The sequence below is a fragment of the Platalea leucorodia genome (genome assembly GCF_965183815.1).
Source record: "Platalea leucorodia genome assembly, chromosome: 6".
NCBI lineage: Eukaryota > Metazoa > Chordata > Aves > Pelecaniformes > Threskiornithidae > Platalea > Platalea leucorodia.
The window spans coordinates 37,018,572-37,036,400 of record NC_138828.1 but is presented as its reverse complement, the minus strand read 5'-3'; the positions used below and the strand labels follow the sequence as shown (position 1 = coordinate 37,036,400).

At 51.7% G+C, this 17,829-nt stretch overlaps 1 protein-coding gene across 1 annotated transcript; it reads left to right on the top strand.

Moving 5' to 3' along the window:
• The first annotated feature begins 751 nt into the window (after positions 1-751).
• On the top strand, positions 752-7,446 carry PPP1R3B (protein phosphatase 1 regulatory subunit 3B). Its single transcript, XM_082314782.1, has 2 exons — positions 752-795; positions 4,003-7,446. Exons 1-2 carry the CDS (start codon positions 782-784, stop codon positions 4,892-4,894), a joined length of 906 nt encoding a protein of 301 aa, XP_082170908.1. The 5' UTR covers positions 752-781; the 3' UTR covers positions 4,895-7,446.
• The last annotated feature ends 10,383 nt before the right edge of the window (positions 7,447-17,829 follow it).

The window sequence follows — 17,829 nt, the reverse complement described above, 5'->3', positions numbered from 1 at the left end:
CTGTGCCAGCTGGGCCCCGCAGGTGTTTTTTCCTACCGTAAGTCACCTCTGTGAGAAAGTCGTATTTTCCACTCCACACCATAAATACTGTCTGGCAAGAGGACTCTGGAGTACCCTCTGGAGATGTCTAGCCAGTGCCAGGCGACACCGCGGCCACAAGCGGTGGATGTGTGAGTAAGCCGCCCCCCCGCCCGTCCGTGAGCACCCGGATGCCCTGGGCCAGCCCAGCCGAGACGGTCAGTGCCCCAAAAAGGCTTTCCTGCCCCAAGAACACAGTTCCTCTAGGTTTAGCCCTTATCTGCTTGTTTGTGGTTGTTGACAAAGCCCCGTTCAGCCCTCCTGGACGGGCAAGGACGGCACGGCGGCACAGGAGCCGTGTGTCGCCGCAGGACAGAGAGGGACTGGGGGCATCCAAGGCCCGACACGGAGCGGGTACCTTCGGCCAAAAGGAGCCAGCCCGGCTCGGGGAAAGGCGGAGGGGCCGGCTTAGCGAGACCCCTCCACGACGGAGCGGGCGCCCTCGCCCCGGAGGCCCCGGGAAGCGCCGCGCGCCGCCCGCCAGCTCCGCCGCCGCTGCCCGAGCCGGCGGCTCCCCCCGCTGCGGCCCCGCCCCTTCGCGTGCCGGGCGCCCGGCCGCCTATTGGCCCCCCGCCGCGTTCGAAGCGCGTTCATTGGCTGCGGCGCGGGCCGGGCTGGGCGGGGCGGGGCCGGCGGGCGGCCTTAAGGCGCCGGGTCCGGGGTTGCCCGGGCGGCGGCGAGCGGGGGTGCCGGGGGCGACCTCATGCACTGCACCAGGTAGGGTCCCGCCAGGGTCCTCATCCTCATCTCCTCCTCCTCCTCCTCCTCCTCCTCCTCCGCCGGCGGGCGCGTCCTGCCCTGCTGCCGTGTGGCGTCCTCGGGTGCCTGCCGTGCTCCCCGGTGCGGGGTCGCAGCCCCCTCGGGTGCTCCCCGGCGCGGTGCCGCTAGCGGGGCGGGGGGACGGGATCCTCCAGGCTTGGCTCCTCTCGTTCCCCGGGTGAGCCGCCCCTCCGCTGGGCTCTGTCCTGTTGCCTCCCCCGGGCTCGCCGGGGCGTCCCGGAGCCCCGGTGGGGCCGGGCGTCCCGTCTTGGCTCGGGTTTGCAGCGCTGCGTTTGTTTGCCGGAGGGCTGGGCTGCAGCAGCGGTAGCGTATGGCCCGCAGCTGGGGTGGGTGCCTGCGGGAGCTGGGCTGTGCCCTCGGGACGGCTCGGCCGCTCCTGAATCGGAGAGGGGAAGGGGGAGAAAACCCGAGCGCTGCTCCCTCCAGCAGTGGCTCACGTCTGCAGACCTCTGGCTGAGCAGCTGCTGCAGATCGAGCCCTCTGCGAGAGGGTGACCTGTTCGCTAACGGCGCTGGAAGCAGAATGCGGGCAGTTGAAGGGTTTTGATAAACGTAGGTGTAAATTTCCTCTTCACCGAAAGGGCAGTCAGGCATTGGACCAGGCTGCCCAGGGAAGTGGTTGAGTCCACGTCCCTGGAGGTATTTAAAAGAAGGGTAGATGTGGTGCTTAAGGACATGGTTTAGTGGTGGACCTGGCAGTGGTAGGTTAATGGTTAGACTTGATGATCTTAAGGGTCTTTTCCAACCTTAATGATTATAAATAATTCCTTAGCTCTGACTTGCTTCTCCTTCCTAGAAATAGAGGAGGGAAGAGTGAGCTGTGACATCCTCTTCTGGAGAGGGTGAAGCTGTGGGAAGATGTCCAGAGGCAGAATCTAGCCTGCCTCCCTTTTTGAGAGGAGGGGGATGGGAACCAGCCCCGGTACCTGTGTAGGGCTGCCTGCCCTGCACCGTTTGCTTCCTAGAGCTCCCTTTCCTGTGTGGGCTCTCAAAACGATTTCCCTGCTCCCACCTTCAAAGCATAAGTTTAAGATAGCCAACACTAGCCCCAAAAGGGAAACCTTCCTTTGTTGGCTGTGAGTTGGGCATCAAGTGCAGAAGGAGATGTCTGGGTATCAAATGAACTGAAAAAGACAGTTTGTGGACCTCAGCCTAGTAGTAGGTATGAAAAGCTCTTATTATAGTTCTTGGCTTGGAAAAAAGCTCCAAGTAATGCAAATCAGGCTAGATATTTCATGCCTCTTCATTCTAAAAATTGTGAATAACCAAGGCTTACTAAGAAACCTGACTTCTCAGCAGTTATGGGAATACAGCTGAATAAATTTACCTGGGAAAAGATGCAATGCAGGTGAAACTGGCCCAAGTAAGAGGCAAGCATTGGAGGCTGCATTAATTTAAAGGAGGAAATGACCTATATAAAGTGTGTGTGAATAAAAACTTGGCAAAACTAGGTAGAGATGAGCAGAATGGTGCTAGCAGACAGGTGGATCTGTTGTCTGTCTTGTACTGCTGCCCTTGAGCTGAAAGGAGGCTGAAGGAGGCGAGGCAGAAGGAGTTAGCTGGTGGGTGTGTTGGTAAGCAAGCCTTGGCACATGTGCTCTGCTCTGAATAAACAGATGCGCTTGCTGAATGGATGCTGTGAAAGCCTGCTCAGAGCTGCTCTGTTGGTGTTGCAGGGTGGGGAGTTAAAGCACTGAATTGGAGAGCATAGCTCTTGCTTTTTCTTGGCATGAGGGCAGCAATCAAGTACTAGAGCTGGCTGTGTGTGGCTTTGGCAGCTGGAGCTCTGCTGCGTCATGTGGCCGCTGCTACCGCTGCTGGCTTGTCTTGCTCTGCACGGTGGGAGCAGTTTTGGAGCCTGGCCTGCAGCCAAACAGGGGATTTTTATTAAGGGAATGCTCTGTGTTTAAGGTCAGAGGCAACGCAGTTGACTTAAGGGGGATGCGTGCGACAAATCTGTCCAGCAGTTTATCCAGAGCCAGGCCAAAAGGGTCTGCCAAAAGCATCCAGCCTAACCTCAGTGTAAGGGCAGGAGCAATAGGTATGATGTTCTGGGAGCTGCCTGGCTGCAGAGGCAACTCCAGGGCTACAGCTGGCAAGGTGCCAGGTGGGAGCTGCCCTGGAGCGGGTGCATGGAGAGGGACGGTGCTACATCCCTGGAGGAAAGGGATGGATGCTAGAGGAGGAGAGGCTGTGGTGGAGGGGCACATGGCCTGTGCCTTCTGGGAGAAGGACTTGTTTCCAGAGGCTTGGTCAACCTTGAGTAGGTGAGTTGTGTTTGGCAGAGCCCTGCGGCTATACGGGTGTCTGCCAGGAGCTCAGTGCAAGTGCTGTGGAGGCTTGAGGTGCAAACTCTGCGCTGGAGGTAAAATCTGCTGGGCCATCTGAGCTGACATCTGTTTTGGAGTGCAGTAGAGGAAGAAAATGGCTCCTCTGTAGGGGTGGAGCAATGTTGGCTAAGTCTCTGCCTTGCTGCTGTGTCAGACTGTTGCTATCCTTACAATACCACTTGCAGGCCTTTCAGATGGAGCTGTTGTGGGAGACAGTGATGAGCAAAGTATGTAGCTCAACCAAACAAGTGCATTTTAGCCTCTAAAAATACCAGACATTTGGGGTTTTATGAAAGGTGAGGTCAGTTGCGTACAGCAACTTGTGACAAACTGAGTTCCTGCTCCTAAAAAAGCATCCGATGCCCTGTGGAAAGACTCTCCTGGGTGGGAGGAGAGTGCAGGAGTACTGCTTTATGTAGCATTGGAATTTGATAATCTCTGGATTTTGTGGACATCAGCAGGACTGAGCCATGGGTTTGCTTTGGGTCAGAAATGCTCTGGAGCCTGCTATTGCTAGCCTAGTAGGGCAGTGCCTGCGTGTGTCTTCAGATGGTGACTGTCCCTCTAGCAATTGGAAGAGATCTTGTTCAAGGGCACAACAGGCTCTGGTCCTGCCACCTTTGCTGTAGCACATTTCTCGCTGTGTCTGTAAATCACACCATGGAAGTACCTGCCTTTAAGCTTGAGGGACTTGTGGGGTTGATGGAAGCAAATTTCTTTGGGAGGGCTGGGGGGAAGTGGTGTGGCATTTCTCTGGCAAAAGTCATAGTAAAATGCTTTTCTAACATCAACTGACCCTTCTTCTCATCTTCCAGAGTATTAGAGTATTTTCCTCACAAACAAGCAATGGCTGTGGACGTAGCAATGCAGCTATACCTATGCTCTTCACCCTTGCGGAGAGAGAAGTGTGCCTGCAAAATCGCTCCGAAGCCAAGCAAGCCATTGCGGCCCTGCATCCAGCTGAGTAGCAAGACTGCGCTGAATGGACCAGAAGAGGCAGCAAACTCCTTCGCACACAACAAAGTGAAGAAGAGGGTGTCGTTTGCAGATAGCAGAGGCTTCGCTCTGACGATGGTGAAGGTGTTCTCGGAGTTTGATGATCCACTAGACATTCCTTTCAACATCACCGAGCTGATAGACAACATTGTGGGCCTGACAACAGTGGAGAGGGACAGCTTTGTCCTGGATTTTGTTCAGCCCTCTGTGGACTACCTGGACTTCAGAAACCGCCTCCAGGCAGACTGTGTCTGCCTTGAGAACTGTACGCTAAAGGAGCGATCTGTTGTGGGAACAGTGAAGGTGAAGAACCTCGCTTTTGAAAAGACTGTGAAGATCAGGATGACGTTTGACACCTGGAAAAACTTTGTAGATCACCCATGCCAGTATGTCAAGGATACGTACGGAGGGTCAGATCAGGACACGTTTTCCTTTGACATCAGCTTGCCCGAGGGAATTCAATCCCATGAACGAGTAGAGTTTGCCATCTCCTTTGAGTGCAATGGGAAGGTGTACTGGGACAGCAACAGGGGCACAAATTACAGGATCATACGGTCAGAACTGAAGTCTGCCCAGGAAGCCATCCGCCCCCCACGGAGCCCTGACTTCGGCAGTGCCTTTGACCAGTTTGGGAGCCCTCGGTGCTCTTATGGCCTCTTTCCTGAGTGGCCCAGCTATTCGGGCTACGAGAAGCTAGGGCCTTACTATTGACCCAAGGACAAAGTCCTGATTGACTAACTGTTGCTGGCGTGTCCGCAGGCCTGGGAGCTGGTCTGAACGCGAGGCGTACGGAAAGGTGGAAGAAGTACAGCTCCGTGTAGCTCTGCATAAGCCTCCCAGCAAAACCAGATGTGCTCTGCTGGCAGTGGGCTTATAGTCAGGGAAGCATCTCTGGTGTAAAGGGCTGCCTTCCTCTTCCTCAGCTCAGATACCTGGCTCTCCGGATGCTCAAAGGACCAGGAGCTGTTGCTCGTGTGTCTCTTCAGTGCTGCTACTCCTTCCTCTTCTATAAAGCTGCTAGTCTCCAGGGAAACACTACAGTGCTTATATAGTCTGTCCAAGCTATGTAGTGGTGGCTGGTTTGTATTGCTTGCCTAGTGTTAAAAGGCTTTTTCAAAATATGTTCTAGTATTAATTTTTAGTGGGCTGTACTTCAGCTGCAGGGTTTTCCTTGCAGAGCTGGCCCGTGCCTGTCGGGAAATGGAGTGGTTGGCTTGAGGGGAATGGAGTCCTCTCCTTGCACACATCCTTGTAGTGTGAGGTCCTTCCTACTGGAGGCAGAAAGGGTGTTTTGGAAATGAAAATGCAACTGTGATGACAGGAAATGTGGCCCTGCAGCCTGCCATATTAGGAGACATATGTGCCCGTGGGAGAGGATCTGATATGCTTAGTCACCAGTTGTTCTATCAGCTGATCTTGAAAAACTCTCATTATACCCTTGGTGTTACCAAAAATAGAGATTAGCTGTAGCTGTGTGGTGCTTGTAACACAGCTGTGGGTTGAAAGGCTTGACTGCCTTCTTCAAAACTTTCCTGTTTCTTTAATCACAAGTGATCAATGATGCTTTTTTCCCCCTGATGGACATCTGAAGTCAGCTGTTGGCCATGCTGGGCCCTGAAAATGCAGTTCTTCCTCCTGTGGACTGTAAAACAGGGTTTTGTCTAGCTGGGGCCCTGAGTCCTGTGCAGGAGGCTGTGCTCAGGTGTTACAGGAGCCAAATGCAAGCGGGCCATGCAGCTACCCTTTGCTGTCTTGTGTTACAAGAAGGTGACTGTTGTATACCTACTGTGGTGGAAGTGCCTTGACTGAGAAAGGGGTGGTACATGCAGTCCCAGCAATGCTTTGGGATAAACAGGCTTTGGGAATGACGTTGCTTTTAAATAAAGATCTCCCAACGGTTTGTTACTCCGTGCCATGGACTGCTTGGCAGCTGGCCTTCCCTCGCTGTTGTAGCTGTAGCTGCTGTTTCAGCCTGTAAATGCCCAAACTTTGCATCTCTGTGTCCATAAGAAGCAGCTCACCCCACCTGTGCAAAGAACTAGCTGTGAGGAGCGTGAGAGGTGGAGTTACCCTGACACCACCCCTGGATGTGAAACAAATCATTGATGTGAGCCATCCCCATCTTCAAAGAGGTGGCTTGTCTCCTGGGCCTGCGCTGAGGGGAGGTGGCCAGCTTGCGCAGTGCCAAACAGCCTCACAAAGCTGCTTGCCTGCTAGTTGAGCAGAATAACTTAATCTCTCAGCTCAAAGGGAGAGTGCCGAATAGTTTGTAGAAATGGAGGTCAAGGGAATCTTTCTTTTTCTAGTGCATAAGCTTTATATAATATTTTGGGTGCCTATAATAGCCTATGGATGGGCTGGAGAGAAGCAATGGGCTAGACTACTTAACTTTTTAAACCTAGCTTTTAATTCTGGAGACTACTGTGTAAAATACTTACAAGCTGTTTTACCCTAACCTAGAAGGGATACTATGATCACTGCTGGATGCTGAAAGGGACAAGAAGAGCTTGCAGGAAGAACAGCTAGCCTTCAGTTGCTGCTTTTTCAAGACCCAACATCAATGCATGTCAGCACTGTGCTTGATCACTTAGTCCAGGTGGTAAATCTACTTGCTGGCCCAGAGCTCATCAGGCTTGGTTCCTCTGTTCAAGCAGCTTCCCGAGTCAGCCCTTATAACCTGCATCTGGTCTCTCTTGAAGGGACTGTTGCCTAGCTTGGCTTGAACCTGGTTTTAAACTTAAAGCAAGTCTGAGTGACACTGTTCTGTTTTTTTGTTTTGTTTTTTTTTTTTTTTGATTTAGTGTATGGTGTAAATGCTGTAAGACACTGACTGTAGAAAAGTCATGTTCTCCTGGCATGCTGTCATGCCTATGGAGAGCTGTTTGTGGGCCGAAACAAGGCATGTATGTCTGGGGTGCTGTGGATGGTGGTATCTCCTTATGGGCCTGTTTGTTTTCAGGCTGTGAATGGGGTGTGCTTAGGGAGGAATGTGGAAGATAAGCTACAAGAGCAATGCCATAAGTAAAAGCTAGGCTGGGAACTGACTAATTGACCAATAATGGTTTAAAAATACTACTTGTGGCCTTTCCCCTTTTCCCTTTTTCCATTGCCAATGTGAACATAAAGTGAGGGGTTGCTCTCCTCACTCTACGCCTGGAAGTGCCTTGTGGGGTGTTTTGCATGTTTGTTTTTAAAAGATATTTTTGTACACAACATTCAAGTGGAAAATGCACTTTATAATTGCCATGTAATGACTCTTTTAAAACTATGGTTCTGTTTTTATCTGATTGTTAAAATAAAGTTGGAACAAAATGTTGGCTGTGTATCTTGCAGTTGTCTTATTTAAACACCCATGGGGCCGGGGAGGCGATTTGGACACGGGACCAGCTTCCTGTAAGAGGCCATTGGCAAAGAGGAGCACACGTCTGCAGTGGATGCTGCTGCCTGAAATGGGAAAGAGCTGCCTGGTCCTGCTGCCTTCCTGCCAACACAAATCCTGGGAAGGAGGAGAGGAGCCAGGCCCTTGTCTCTGTGCTCTGAAGTTTCTCCACTAACCACTGTGTTCCTGAGCCACTCTTCCCTGCTTGCAGTGCCAGAACAGCCTTTTCAGGTTTTTCTGCATTTATTTCAGGTCGGTCTCAGTCCTTCCCCCCCACTTGGCTTGATCAGGGATCAATGCTTTCTCTCTGCCTGGGTACTGGGGTGTTATGGATGCTAGGAGAAGTGTTGCAGTAGCAGGGGTCAGGCTCTTTTCTAATACTGGGATCAAGTGAAAGTTAGACCCTTCTTCACCTCAAACTAGTTGTTCCTGTTGTCACTGCAATAAAAAGCACTGGCAGGAAACGTGCCCCTTTGCAGAAAGGGAACAACTCTGGTGTAAATGCCAGCCAGGGCTGGTTTCAGGATTTGACCTGGCTTTGACCACAAAGACCAGGTGTTAGTGACGCCCTGAAGGTGTTGCATTTCAAGCAATTGACTACTGAGTTGGGTGGCTTTTGCCACTTACAGATAAGGTAAGAAGGAAAGCTGGGGGAAGGGGAAAAAAGCACAGACGAGCTTGGTGTGGGCTGGCTTGAGAGGCCGTGCAGGCAGTACTTCCCATCTGGCTACAAAGCCTTGCAGAGAGCGAGCTTCGCCTTTGCTCTATACAGAAATAAAACTGAGCACCTTCTGACTGTGGCTATTTCTGAGTCTCTCACTTTCAGAAGATGAATTGTCTTTCCAGGGTGTTTTGCTTTCTGCAGCAGCTGGGTAAGGTAAAGCTTTTGGTTTCTCTGGTTCCTCCCCCAGTCTTTGCATCACAAAACCAACCATGCTGACGCAGTGGGGTGCAAGCTCTTCCACCAAGTCTGTGAAGCTGCTCCTCTTGACGGGGGAGTATGGGATTTCTGTGCACCTGGGAAAAGGGTATTGCATGGTGGTTTTTTGCTGGTCTGGGATGTTTCCCCGCACCTGTGGCTTGGGGGAGCCTGTGCTGGCTCTCACCCACTGCTGCTTGGGCCCAGAGGCCCTTCTGGCGTTGTCTTTGTGGTGAGATTCCTCCAGGGGTGGCCGATCTGCCCAAAGGCAGCTGAGAGCTGCTCCGCAGGAGGAATGCTCGGGTTCTGGGAGAGGGGACAGCACGGGCTGAGGGGGGGAAAGTTATGTGGGTGGGACTTTTCACATGCAGGTGGGGAAGAGGGAAACCCTGCATGTAATCCCCGGCCTGACAGCAGTTATGCCATGAGAAGTAGCATGAGGCAAAGGGCTTCGCTTTCTTGGCAAATGTTTGCCACTTCCTTTTCTCCCCAAATTCTTTGTCACCTCCACATCTAACTAACTGCTATTAAGCACCATTAAAAATGCTTCAGTTACTTTTTTTTTTTACTACTGTTCTTTTAATCAAACACTCAACACAGATCTCTCAAAAGGCCATCTGATTGTTTTTCGGGGGGGGGGGGGGGGGGGGGAATAAATATTTTTGGAAGCTATTTGTGCCCCTGCCCCAGCACATCCCCGGGTGGCTGGGGTGGCTCGGCCGGGGCTGCTCTCACGCCCTACCGCCGGCCCAAGCTGCCGAGCGAGCCAGCTGCAGTCAGCCATTTCCTGTAACAGCTCTGCGGCCGACAACCCGGTCTGCTGGCGGTTTCTGTTTGAGAGATAAGGAAGTCCAAGCTAAGCCTGCTGGCGTCCAGGACGGCTGGGGACATCTGCAAGCATTAGAAGGGCCAAGAGAGCTCTTGGGTTTCTCTCCTAATGCCCAGGTATTACGTGCTAGAGGATAGAGACTTTGCAGTTACTGCATTTATAAAGCCTGTGGTGGCAGGTGTGATTGTGCACTTGCTGTTTAATATACAAAGATTTCTTTAGAGTGCTCCTGGCATTCCACCACCAGTCTTTGCTCTGAGGTTCCCAAACCTCTCTATCCTGAGGGTTTTCGGTGCTACCTCTTGGCAGAGATAGTGAAGCTGGGATGTCATGTTGGTCTCGGCTGAGGTGTTTGGAGGTTCAGGTTTCCTAAGTCTGTGCCCCACGGACAGCTCTGTAAAGGGGAGGCGGGCAGGTGTTCCCCTGGTCCATATCCAACTCCCTTTGCCAAGCACGATCTCCCACTGGCCCAGGGATGCTGCCCTACAGGGGAGCAGCTCTGCTGAACCACTGCCACCATGGCAGCCTCAGCTAGAGCACGCTGGATTGCAAGTCCTGGATGCAGTGACAAAGGCAGGGCGTGAGCTCTCGGCACTCGCATCCTGGCAGAACAGGGTCAAAACTGTTTAAGAAGTTTGGTAAAAGTAGATCCAAGCACCCCAGGAACAGCACAGGTGAGACTTGGCTGCTCTCTTCCCATTCCTGTGCTTGCTGGGAAATATGGGCTGCCAGGGTTGTCTCCAGCCTTGTCCAGCTTTCAGAGCAGGGCTGGTGATGGGCTGAAAAAGTTCACTCTTTGAGGCTGCTCATGTATTGAAGAAGGTCCTCGAGTCTGGGTTTCAACATGTGCTTAGCTCGTGGCCTTGCTTAATCAGAAAGTGAGGCTCTGTTGCTAACTGAGCACCAGACAGCGGTGTGAGCAGAGTTACAGCTAAGACACACGAGCCTGAATGTGGGGAGGTGATGAGCAAAAATGTAGGAAATCCAAGAGAGGCTGACTGCTGTCAAACCCAGCGAGGACAGTTCAGCCTGCTGTCTGTCTGTGTCTCTGTACAGATGCTGTATGAGCACCCCACATTCTTGCTTTAGATCTTTGTTAGGCCAGACTCAGCATGGGGGATGCTCTGGTGAAAAACTGCCCACAGTGGGGTAAGAAGCAGAGGGTAGGAAAAATGTCTCTGCCAAACCATGGGAGTGTCAATGCGTCCAGATAGCACTTCTCTGCTGGAGCAAATTTTTCTTTGGTGTTAAATGTAGCTCTTACAGGCACTCAAAGTGGCGAGTGACCTGTGGAAGATGTGTTTGCCTTGATAAGAGGGGAGCATGAAAGACAGAGTGCGTCATTTCCCAACAGCAGTCACCATTTCTTCTTTGGTTTCCCCCCCCACAAACTGTCAGCAAATGAGCCTCACAGAGACTGGGCCTTTGGGGGCATGTCTCTGGTCCGCAAGGCAAGGGATAAACGGTGCTTCCTTTTCGACACGTACCCCCGGGCTTCCTGTTGCTCTGCAGTGTCTCCCTCGTGCTCTACAGCAGGGCATTGCCCTTTTCACTTCTCTCTTACACACCATGACGCCGTTTCCACCGCTGCCAGTGTAACCATCACCAAACTCGAGCGTAAGCTTGGTTTCACAATGTCTGCTGCGAGCTCGTGTGTGGTCGGGGCGCAGGAAGGGCACTTGTGTGCAGCAGGAGGAGGCTGCGCTAAGGACACAGCTCTCGGCAGCCCCGAGCGCACCCTGCACCCCCGGGAACAGCAGAGAGCTTTGCCATAAAGCCCACAGCATGGGGCTGGGTTGCGATGCTCCCAAGCAAGCCTGGTATTTCCACAGACTTGCTCCTACTGGATAGTTCTGCTGGCTCTAAACTATCGCAATAAAACATTTTTATGTCCTTGTCTATTTTTGATGGAGCTAAGCTTCAAACCAGCTGCTCTGGCCCAGCAAGGTTCTGCCACGCTGCAGCCAGAGAAGCTGCCTAGCCTGTCTTTATCCTCCCCCTTGGAGGGGTACCATGCCAGGCAGTTAGCTGCCTTTAAAGACTTGTTATTGACATTTACACAAGGCTTAAAAAAAGAAAAAGGGTGTCTTTGTTGAAAAATAATTGCAGCTGGCATGTTCCTTTGGTACAGATAAGTCAGAGCAGTCACCAAGTTAAGTACTTTGGCTCCTGGAACAGGGATATGGGCAAGCCCTTCCAGCCGATGCATTAGTCACAGATCTCTCTGCTCCAATGCTGGTATGTAGTCTCGGGGGGAGGGAAGGCTCAGACTTCATAACCCAGGAGAAGTATGCGCAAAAGAGCATAAGAAGAGGGTGAAATATTCTGGATATCTCCATAACTGATTTTATAGCTTCCAGCTATTTCTGGTGTGGGAGCCTTCTTGAGACCATGGTGATGTCTTTATATTTAATGAACCCTAGACAGGTTCAAGTGGGAAGAGATCTCTAGATGTCTGCTCCAAGCAGGACCGCTTTCACAGCTAGCTGAGGTCACTCAAGGCCTCATCCATGTGGACGCTGATGACCTCAATGGTGGAGATGCCACCACATCTCTGCGCCCTGTCCCAGGGCTGCACTGCTCTCCTGGGGAAAAGACATGGTCCTCGGGAATCAAAGGAGCTCTGGGCAATGCTGCAGTCTTGCCGAAGCACCCTGTTTGTTCCAGCTCCTGGCCAGATTCAGGACATAGGGATGTGAGGGGACAAGGTAAGTGGCCACAGGACACCAATATTTCAGGGCTGGCAAGTCCCAACCCATGTGTAGTTTGGGGCAAGGGAGCAGCTGCTATTTGCATACAGCAAGGTACTTGTCACCGCCCAAGGCATCCTGCAGTGAAGGGTAGAGCCATATTCCCTATACAATTGCTGGAAAACCCTGCTGCCAAGAGCAGAAGACCTAAATTGACCTACAGCCCACCTTGCAACGATACCCATCAAGGCCAATCTGAGCAAACCAGACCCCAGTTTCCTTCCCAGCACTCCATATTCAGCAGTAGGGAACTCATGACCTCCTGCACCTGCTTTCCATCTTTATGGTCCCTGCCAGAACAAAACTGGAGCATTATCAGCAGGAGTGTAATTCCTCAGTGTTTGTGTGGTGACACTCCAGCACTATGGAGACAGGCACTTTTATAGGAAGAAATATAATAGCCCTCTCCAGCCCCACTCAGGATTTTACGACCATTCCCCTTTCGCACAATGTTCCCCTGGACACCTGGCAGGTGTTGCTTCTCCCGCATTTCCCTACTTGCTGTAATTTATTGGCATCTGGGTGGCCATCAGAAATGCAGTGTTTCTTCATCTATGAGCTCAGCTGAATGTGTCCTTGATGGCATTGCAAGCCAGGGTGCAGGGTAGCTATAGGTGATGCGGTGGCAGAGACCATGATTGGCACCTTCCACCCCTCACTCAACAGCACACGTGGTCACTGGGGTAGGAGGTGTGGGAACAGGTCTCCCTCTTGGGCTGAGGACTGACACAGCCCAGCTTTACTTTCTCCAAGAAGCTGTCTCCCAGCAGAACAACTCACAATAGGAGGCAAACTAAAAATAAATAAATCTATTAAACCCTCCACTCCTCCGTGGTGGCTTCTGCAGGAGAAGAACTTCACTTCAGAGACCAGAACAATTATCACTTGAATGCTTTATCGCCATGCAAGCAATTATAGCAGACATGCACTAACTTTTAAGTTGGTAGTCAACAAGATTTCTTAGACAACCAATGAATCTGCACACAAATCTTTCAGTGCCTCTAAATGCCCTGCAATAACAGCCCAGTGCTGGTAAACAGGGAGCCATAAAGCTGGCAGGGATGCACTCACTGGGGGTTAATAGCAGGATGACTGAGCATTTCAGTCATTTTTCTTTTTTTAGTTTTGGTGTTACTGCAAGGAAACACGGCTTTTGTTCAGGCAAGCTGTCTTGTGAGTGGTATTTCTGCTAATATGTATCCCGTTTTATTCTAAAAATGAGTATTTATTAACAGTTCAGTACAAAAAGCTTTTGTCATTACTTATCTGCATGAAATTGGATTTAGTGTTTAACCACTTACCTCAACAAATACAGGCACTGCACACATGACTTGGTGGCCCACTCTAAGATCTGGGAAACCCGTGGCAGTCACTTAGGACCCTCAGAACCCGAGGCTGTCTTTGGGGCTGGGCATCATGCGAGATGGCTCCCGCTGGCAACTCAGGATCACTTTAGAGAAGCTGGGAAGGAAAGTAGAGTTATCTCCCTCTGAAATCAGAGCAGTATGTGCTAGCAAGGAAAGGAGATCTCCGAGGGCCTTGTCCTGGCCACAGTAATGCCTGTAGGATGCAGCTGTTCCCTGGGTGAGGGGACCAGGAGCTTGCATTGGCCGTCCTCCTCTGGCACACTGGCAACATGGAGCAACTCAGCTGTGCTGGGAAAAGGCCACCCTTGGCCTTAAGGTGACTGGATAGGGAAGCAGGACACTGGCCACGCCAGCCACCTCTGCCCCTTGCCTCTCCTCTCCTCTTCCTGGAGTAATTTCTCAGGACGGGGGACAGGACCCTGGTTCCTTCAGCACCTATTGGCCCACATGGCCATGGGGCACAGAGGTGGCCTGGCAGGGGACAGCCCATACCCCATTCCTCACCACTTGCCCGCAGCTCCCTTGCTGAGGACACCAGAGCCCATGCTTATGCATGCGGAAGTCACAAAGGGAAGGCACAGAAAGTCATACCAATAACCAATTATCATCGAGCTTACATTAAAAACACAGTATGCTTTTTTAAGGCTGTGGGGAGAACGAGCTGGTCACATTAAATCCACATCTCTTGCTACCATGCTACCTGCCAGCAGCTGAGCAGTGGTCCCCCAAGTTTGCCTGTCTCCTTCCCTGCCACATCAGGTCTCAGGTAATGCAGGAGCAACACTGTCTGCTCCTTTCTGAGAATGTCCCCTGTCCCAGGAGCAGAGCATTGCTCAGGCTCCCAATAGCCAGGCAGACCCATTAACAGGCAGAAAGCAGAGCTAAAGTTACTCTCAGGTTGGTGTGCTTCGTGTCGTGCACATCCTCCGAAGTAGGTCTTGTGCTGTTCCCCAGGCTGGCTCCATGCGGTTCGGTAGAGCCAACCCTTCACTTGCCTGCAGCCTGGATTATTCACCTGTGGAAGTCTACTAGATCAAGTGCTATTTCTGAGTGCTTGTTGCAAGCTGTCATGCTGCTGTGTGGCTGTTTTGTAGGATGTGTCTCAGAAGGCACGATGAATCAAGTGGGGTCCTTTCAGCACAAGCTGTGGTTCTCATATGGTCCCCCTGGTCCAGCCAGAACTGGCAAAATAGCCCTTCTCATGAAGACGTTTTGCTAGGCTGACTTGTGGGTGCCAAGCTGGAGGTGGCCAGATTCTGGCTACATTAACCAACCTCCAAATAGCCATGTAACCCCCGCTCCCAAGCAAAACAGTGGGATGTGGGAAGCCATGGCTCCAGACCATCTCAATGAAGCTAAATACCCTGTGTAGGGCTATAGGACGGGCTACTCTCCTACTGAGGAGACAGAGGAGCCCAAGACCCGGGGAGGTGGCAGGGCCAGGCCATCCCTGACCCCTGTTGTGGAGCAGAGAATGTGGTCTCACAGTGCAGGGGCTGGGACAAGTCCCTTGTGCTGGGTTACACAACTAGGCATCAGTCTAGAAAAAGCGCCCATCTGGCAGGACCCTGCAGCTCCACCCTCAGGAAATTTGCATTTCTGATACTTAATCTGCCTACTTGAGAGAACACACTTCCAGGATCAGCTGCAAGCAGAGAGCCTTGTGAGCCAGTTCTGTACAACTTACTCTAAATAAGGCTCCACCCAGCTCTAGCTGCAGCCAAACAAAAGCAAAGGCTCTTTTCTTCTGAAATACACAGGAGGTCATAAGCTAGCTTGGAGCTGTATTTTCAGCTCTGACGTTGCTTTTCAGCCCTGCTGCTTGTGTTCGTGCTTGGCTGCTTCTCCCTTTCCAAATTCCAGCAGTGTATTGCCTTTGTTTCTTTAACGATGTGAAGAAGTTTGGATATGGTCTTAGAGGAAAAGAGCGGATACAGTTTATAGCATCTTGCACCAAGCGTGCACCAAGGGTGCTCCGAGAACAACTCGAAACCTCAAACCCATCTGAACCTGAATCAGTAGCCAGATTTTTCTAAGGTGCAGATGACCCCGCAAGAGGAATGGGTGAGCAGCAACCAAGGGGCATTCCCAGCTGCAGTACAGACCCTGAGAAAAGACTAGCAAATCTGAACCCTGGGGAGATCTCCAGAACTCAAACTTTTCCACTGATCAGAAAGAGTGATCACTTCTCAGAGGATCGACCATTTGGTACGAAGCAGCTCCACGGCCCAGCAGACCAAGCTGTAAATACAGCCCCAGGGAACCAGACCACTCCAAACTGGTGCAATTATTGAACTGTGGGGATGAGTAATCATCCAAATAGCTTTCTCCAGGCAATGCAGGGAAGAAATGTCACCAACCATGTGAAAATTGAGACCGTATGCTTCTAGGATGCTTTCTGAGAAGAATGTGCTTGACAAAGCTGGAGCGAGTTCAAGGCTGATTCTCAGGTCAGACCCCGGCACAACAGTCCCTCCTCTTCTTGTCCCAGGGACTCTCCCAGCTCTGGTCATTATTTTCACTGCAGCCAGTGCCTACTTTTCTGAAAGGCTGCAAGTCCTTCAAGGCCAAGACAGAGCTCGTGCTTTGTTTGTTTGGAAAAAAATGAATGCTAGAAAAAAACAGATGCTGGAGAACTGCCTCTGGCCTCCCCCATCTGTGCATGAAGGCAACTCCTCCACGGCGGCAGCAGCCTCTCCTTCCGCTTGGCAGGTGTTGTCTGGACCGGAGCCATAGATGCGGGATCTATTTTCTGTTGAGCATGCAAAGGAGAAGCAGTTGCCTGGCACAGCCCATGACAGAAAACACTTTGCACTTTAACAGCTGATCTGATAACACAGAGGTGCTGACCCCTGTTCCCTGTGCTTCATTCCCTGAAGAATGAGGAAGCTGTCAGACATAACCTGGCACCTGAGAGGGGTCCTTCCAGTGTGCAATTAGTTTCTAGGAGTTTGGGGTTCTTCCACATCCTGAAAGATGGCATTTTGCACCTCTTGGGAGGCCTGTCCCTCATGGTCCAGCTCTCTGTATGCCAGTAACGGAGCCACATGTGCATGTGCCAGAGCCTCCCCAACGCTTTGGCCTGGTTACCCTGTCCTGAAGAGCCTCAGCTACAGCTCCCGAATCTCCAGAGGGCACGCACCAGAGGCTGGGAAACTGGGTGAAGGCAAAGCGAGCCCTAATCAAGCAAGGCAACCAGTTATTACTAAGCTGCTATTTCTACTGCAAGAAGCCCTGGAGCAGAACTGCTCGCCTCGTGTATGTTCATTAGCAGCACGGATAAGAGCAGCATTGATTGCAGGCTATAATTAGATCTCTGGGACCTTTCTGGACTGGCTTTCTCTGGCATTGTGCTACTTTGAAAGCACTTCCAATTTCTTTTCTCATTCTTTTTTTCTTTTCTGAATGGTTGGGATGGCATTTCCCTATTCAGCAGATTTGGGACAGTTTCTGTTTTCTCCATTGTGGCTTGCAGAGCTCTCCCCAACTTGGTGCCACAAGCCCCACACCACAGAGTTAGCAAAAGCTCCATTGTTTGACCGCTCCTGGTCCCTTGGGCTGTAGAGTTGGCCAGACTGTAGCTCTCTCCTTAACACTGCATGGCTAACCTGCCAGGCAGCCCTACCCACTTTGGTTAACTTGCCAAGATGTAGTTTCATGAGCATCTTCCTCTGATGATGACTCTGATTTTCCTGGAATTGCTTTCTTAGCATGTTCTGCGCAGCCAGCCTGGAGCACTCCCAGAAGAGATGGATGCAGTAAGCTAGCACTAAGCACGTACTCCCGGCACAGTGGCCTACATGGAAATAATTACGCATCCCCTGGAGTGCTGGAAAACAGCCTCAGCATCCACCCAGTGAAAACAGGAGAGGAAGAGTCAAGGGAAAGACCCATGTCGCAAAGGCCTGGTGTTCACGTATCAACACTCCACATTGCAAATGGTACCCAGGGGTCTCCCTGCTTCTGGCTTCCCCTCCAAAATTCTGGTGTGTTGGAGACAACCACTAAGCAAGGCTCTGCAGTGGGCATAGGCCTTCTGGGCTGCACCAGGTTCGTCTTTGCCACATCCCTAGACCATTCCTGTATCATCTGCTGCGCCACCCACACAGCGGCTGGGAGGCAAGGGCAGAGGTGCCAGCAGCCCACCTGGGATTACGGAGCCTGAGGCAAACACGCACACCGAAGCCTGGCTGACCTGTGTGCTGAAGGAGGGTATCTGAGGAAGCACATCTGTACCTCTGGTTTTGAACCCAAGGCCAAACCGACTGAGATTAAAGCATATCTTTGAGTGGCACTCTCTTTGAGGACAGAAATTCACCCAGGACAAAACATTTTGGTGATGAGCTACTTTTTGGCTTCCTGCATTCTCACCGGAGACTTGCTGACCTCACGCTGACGTGTA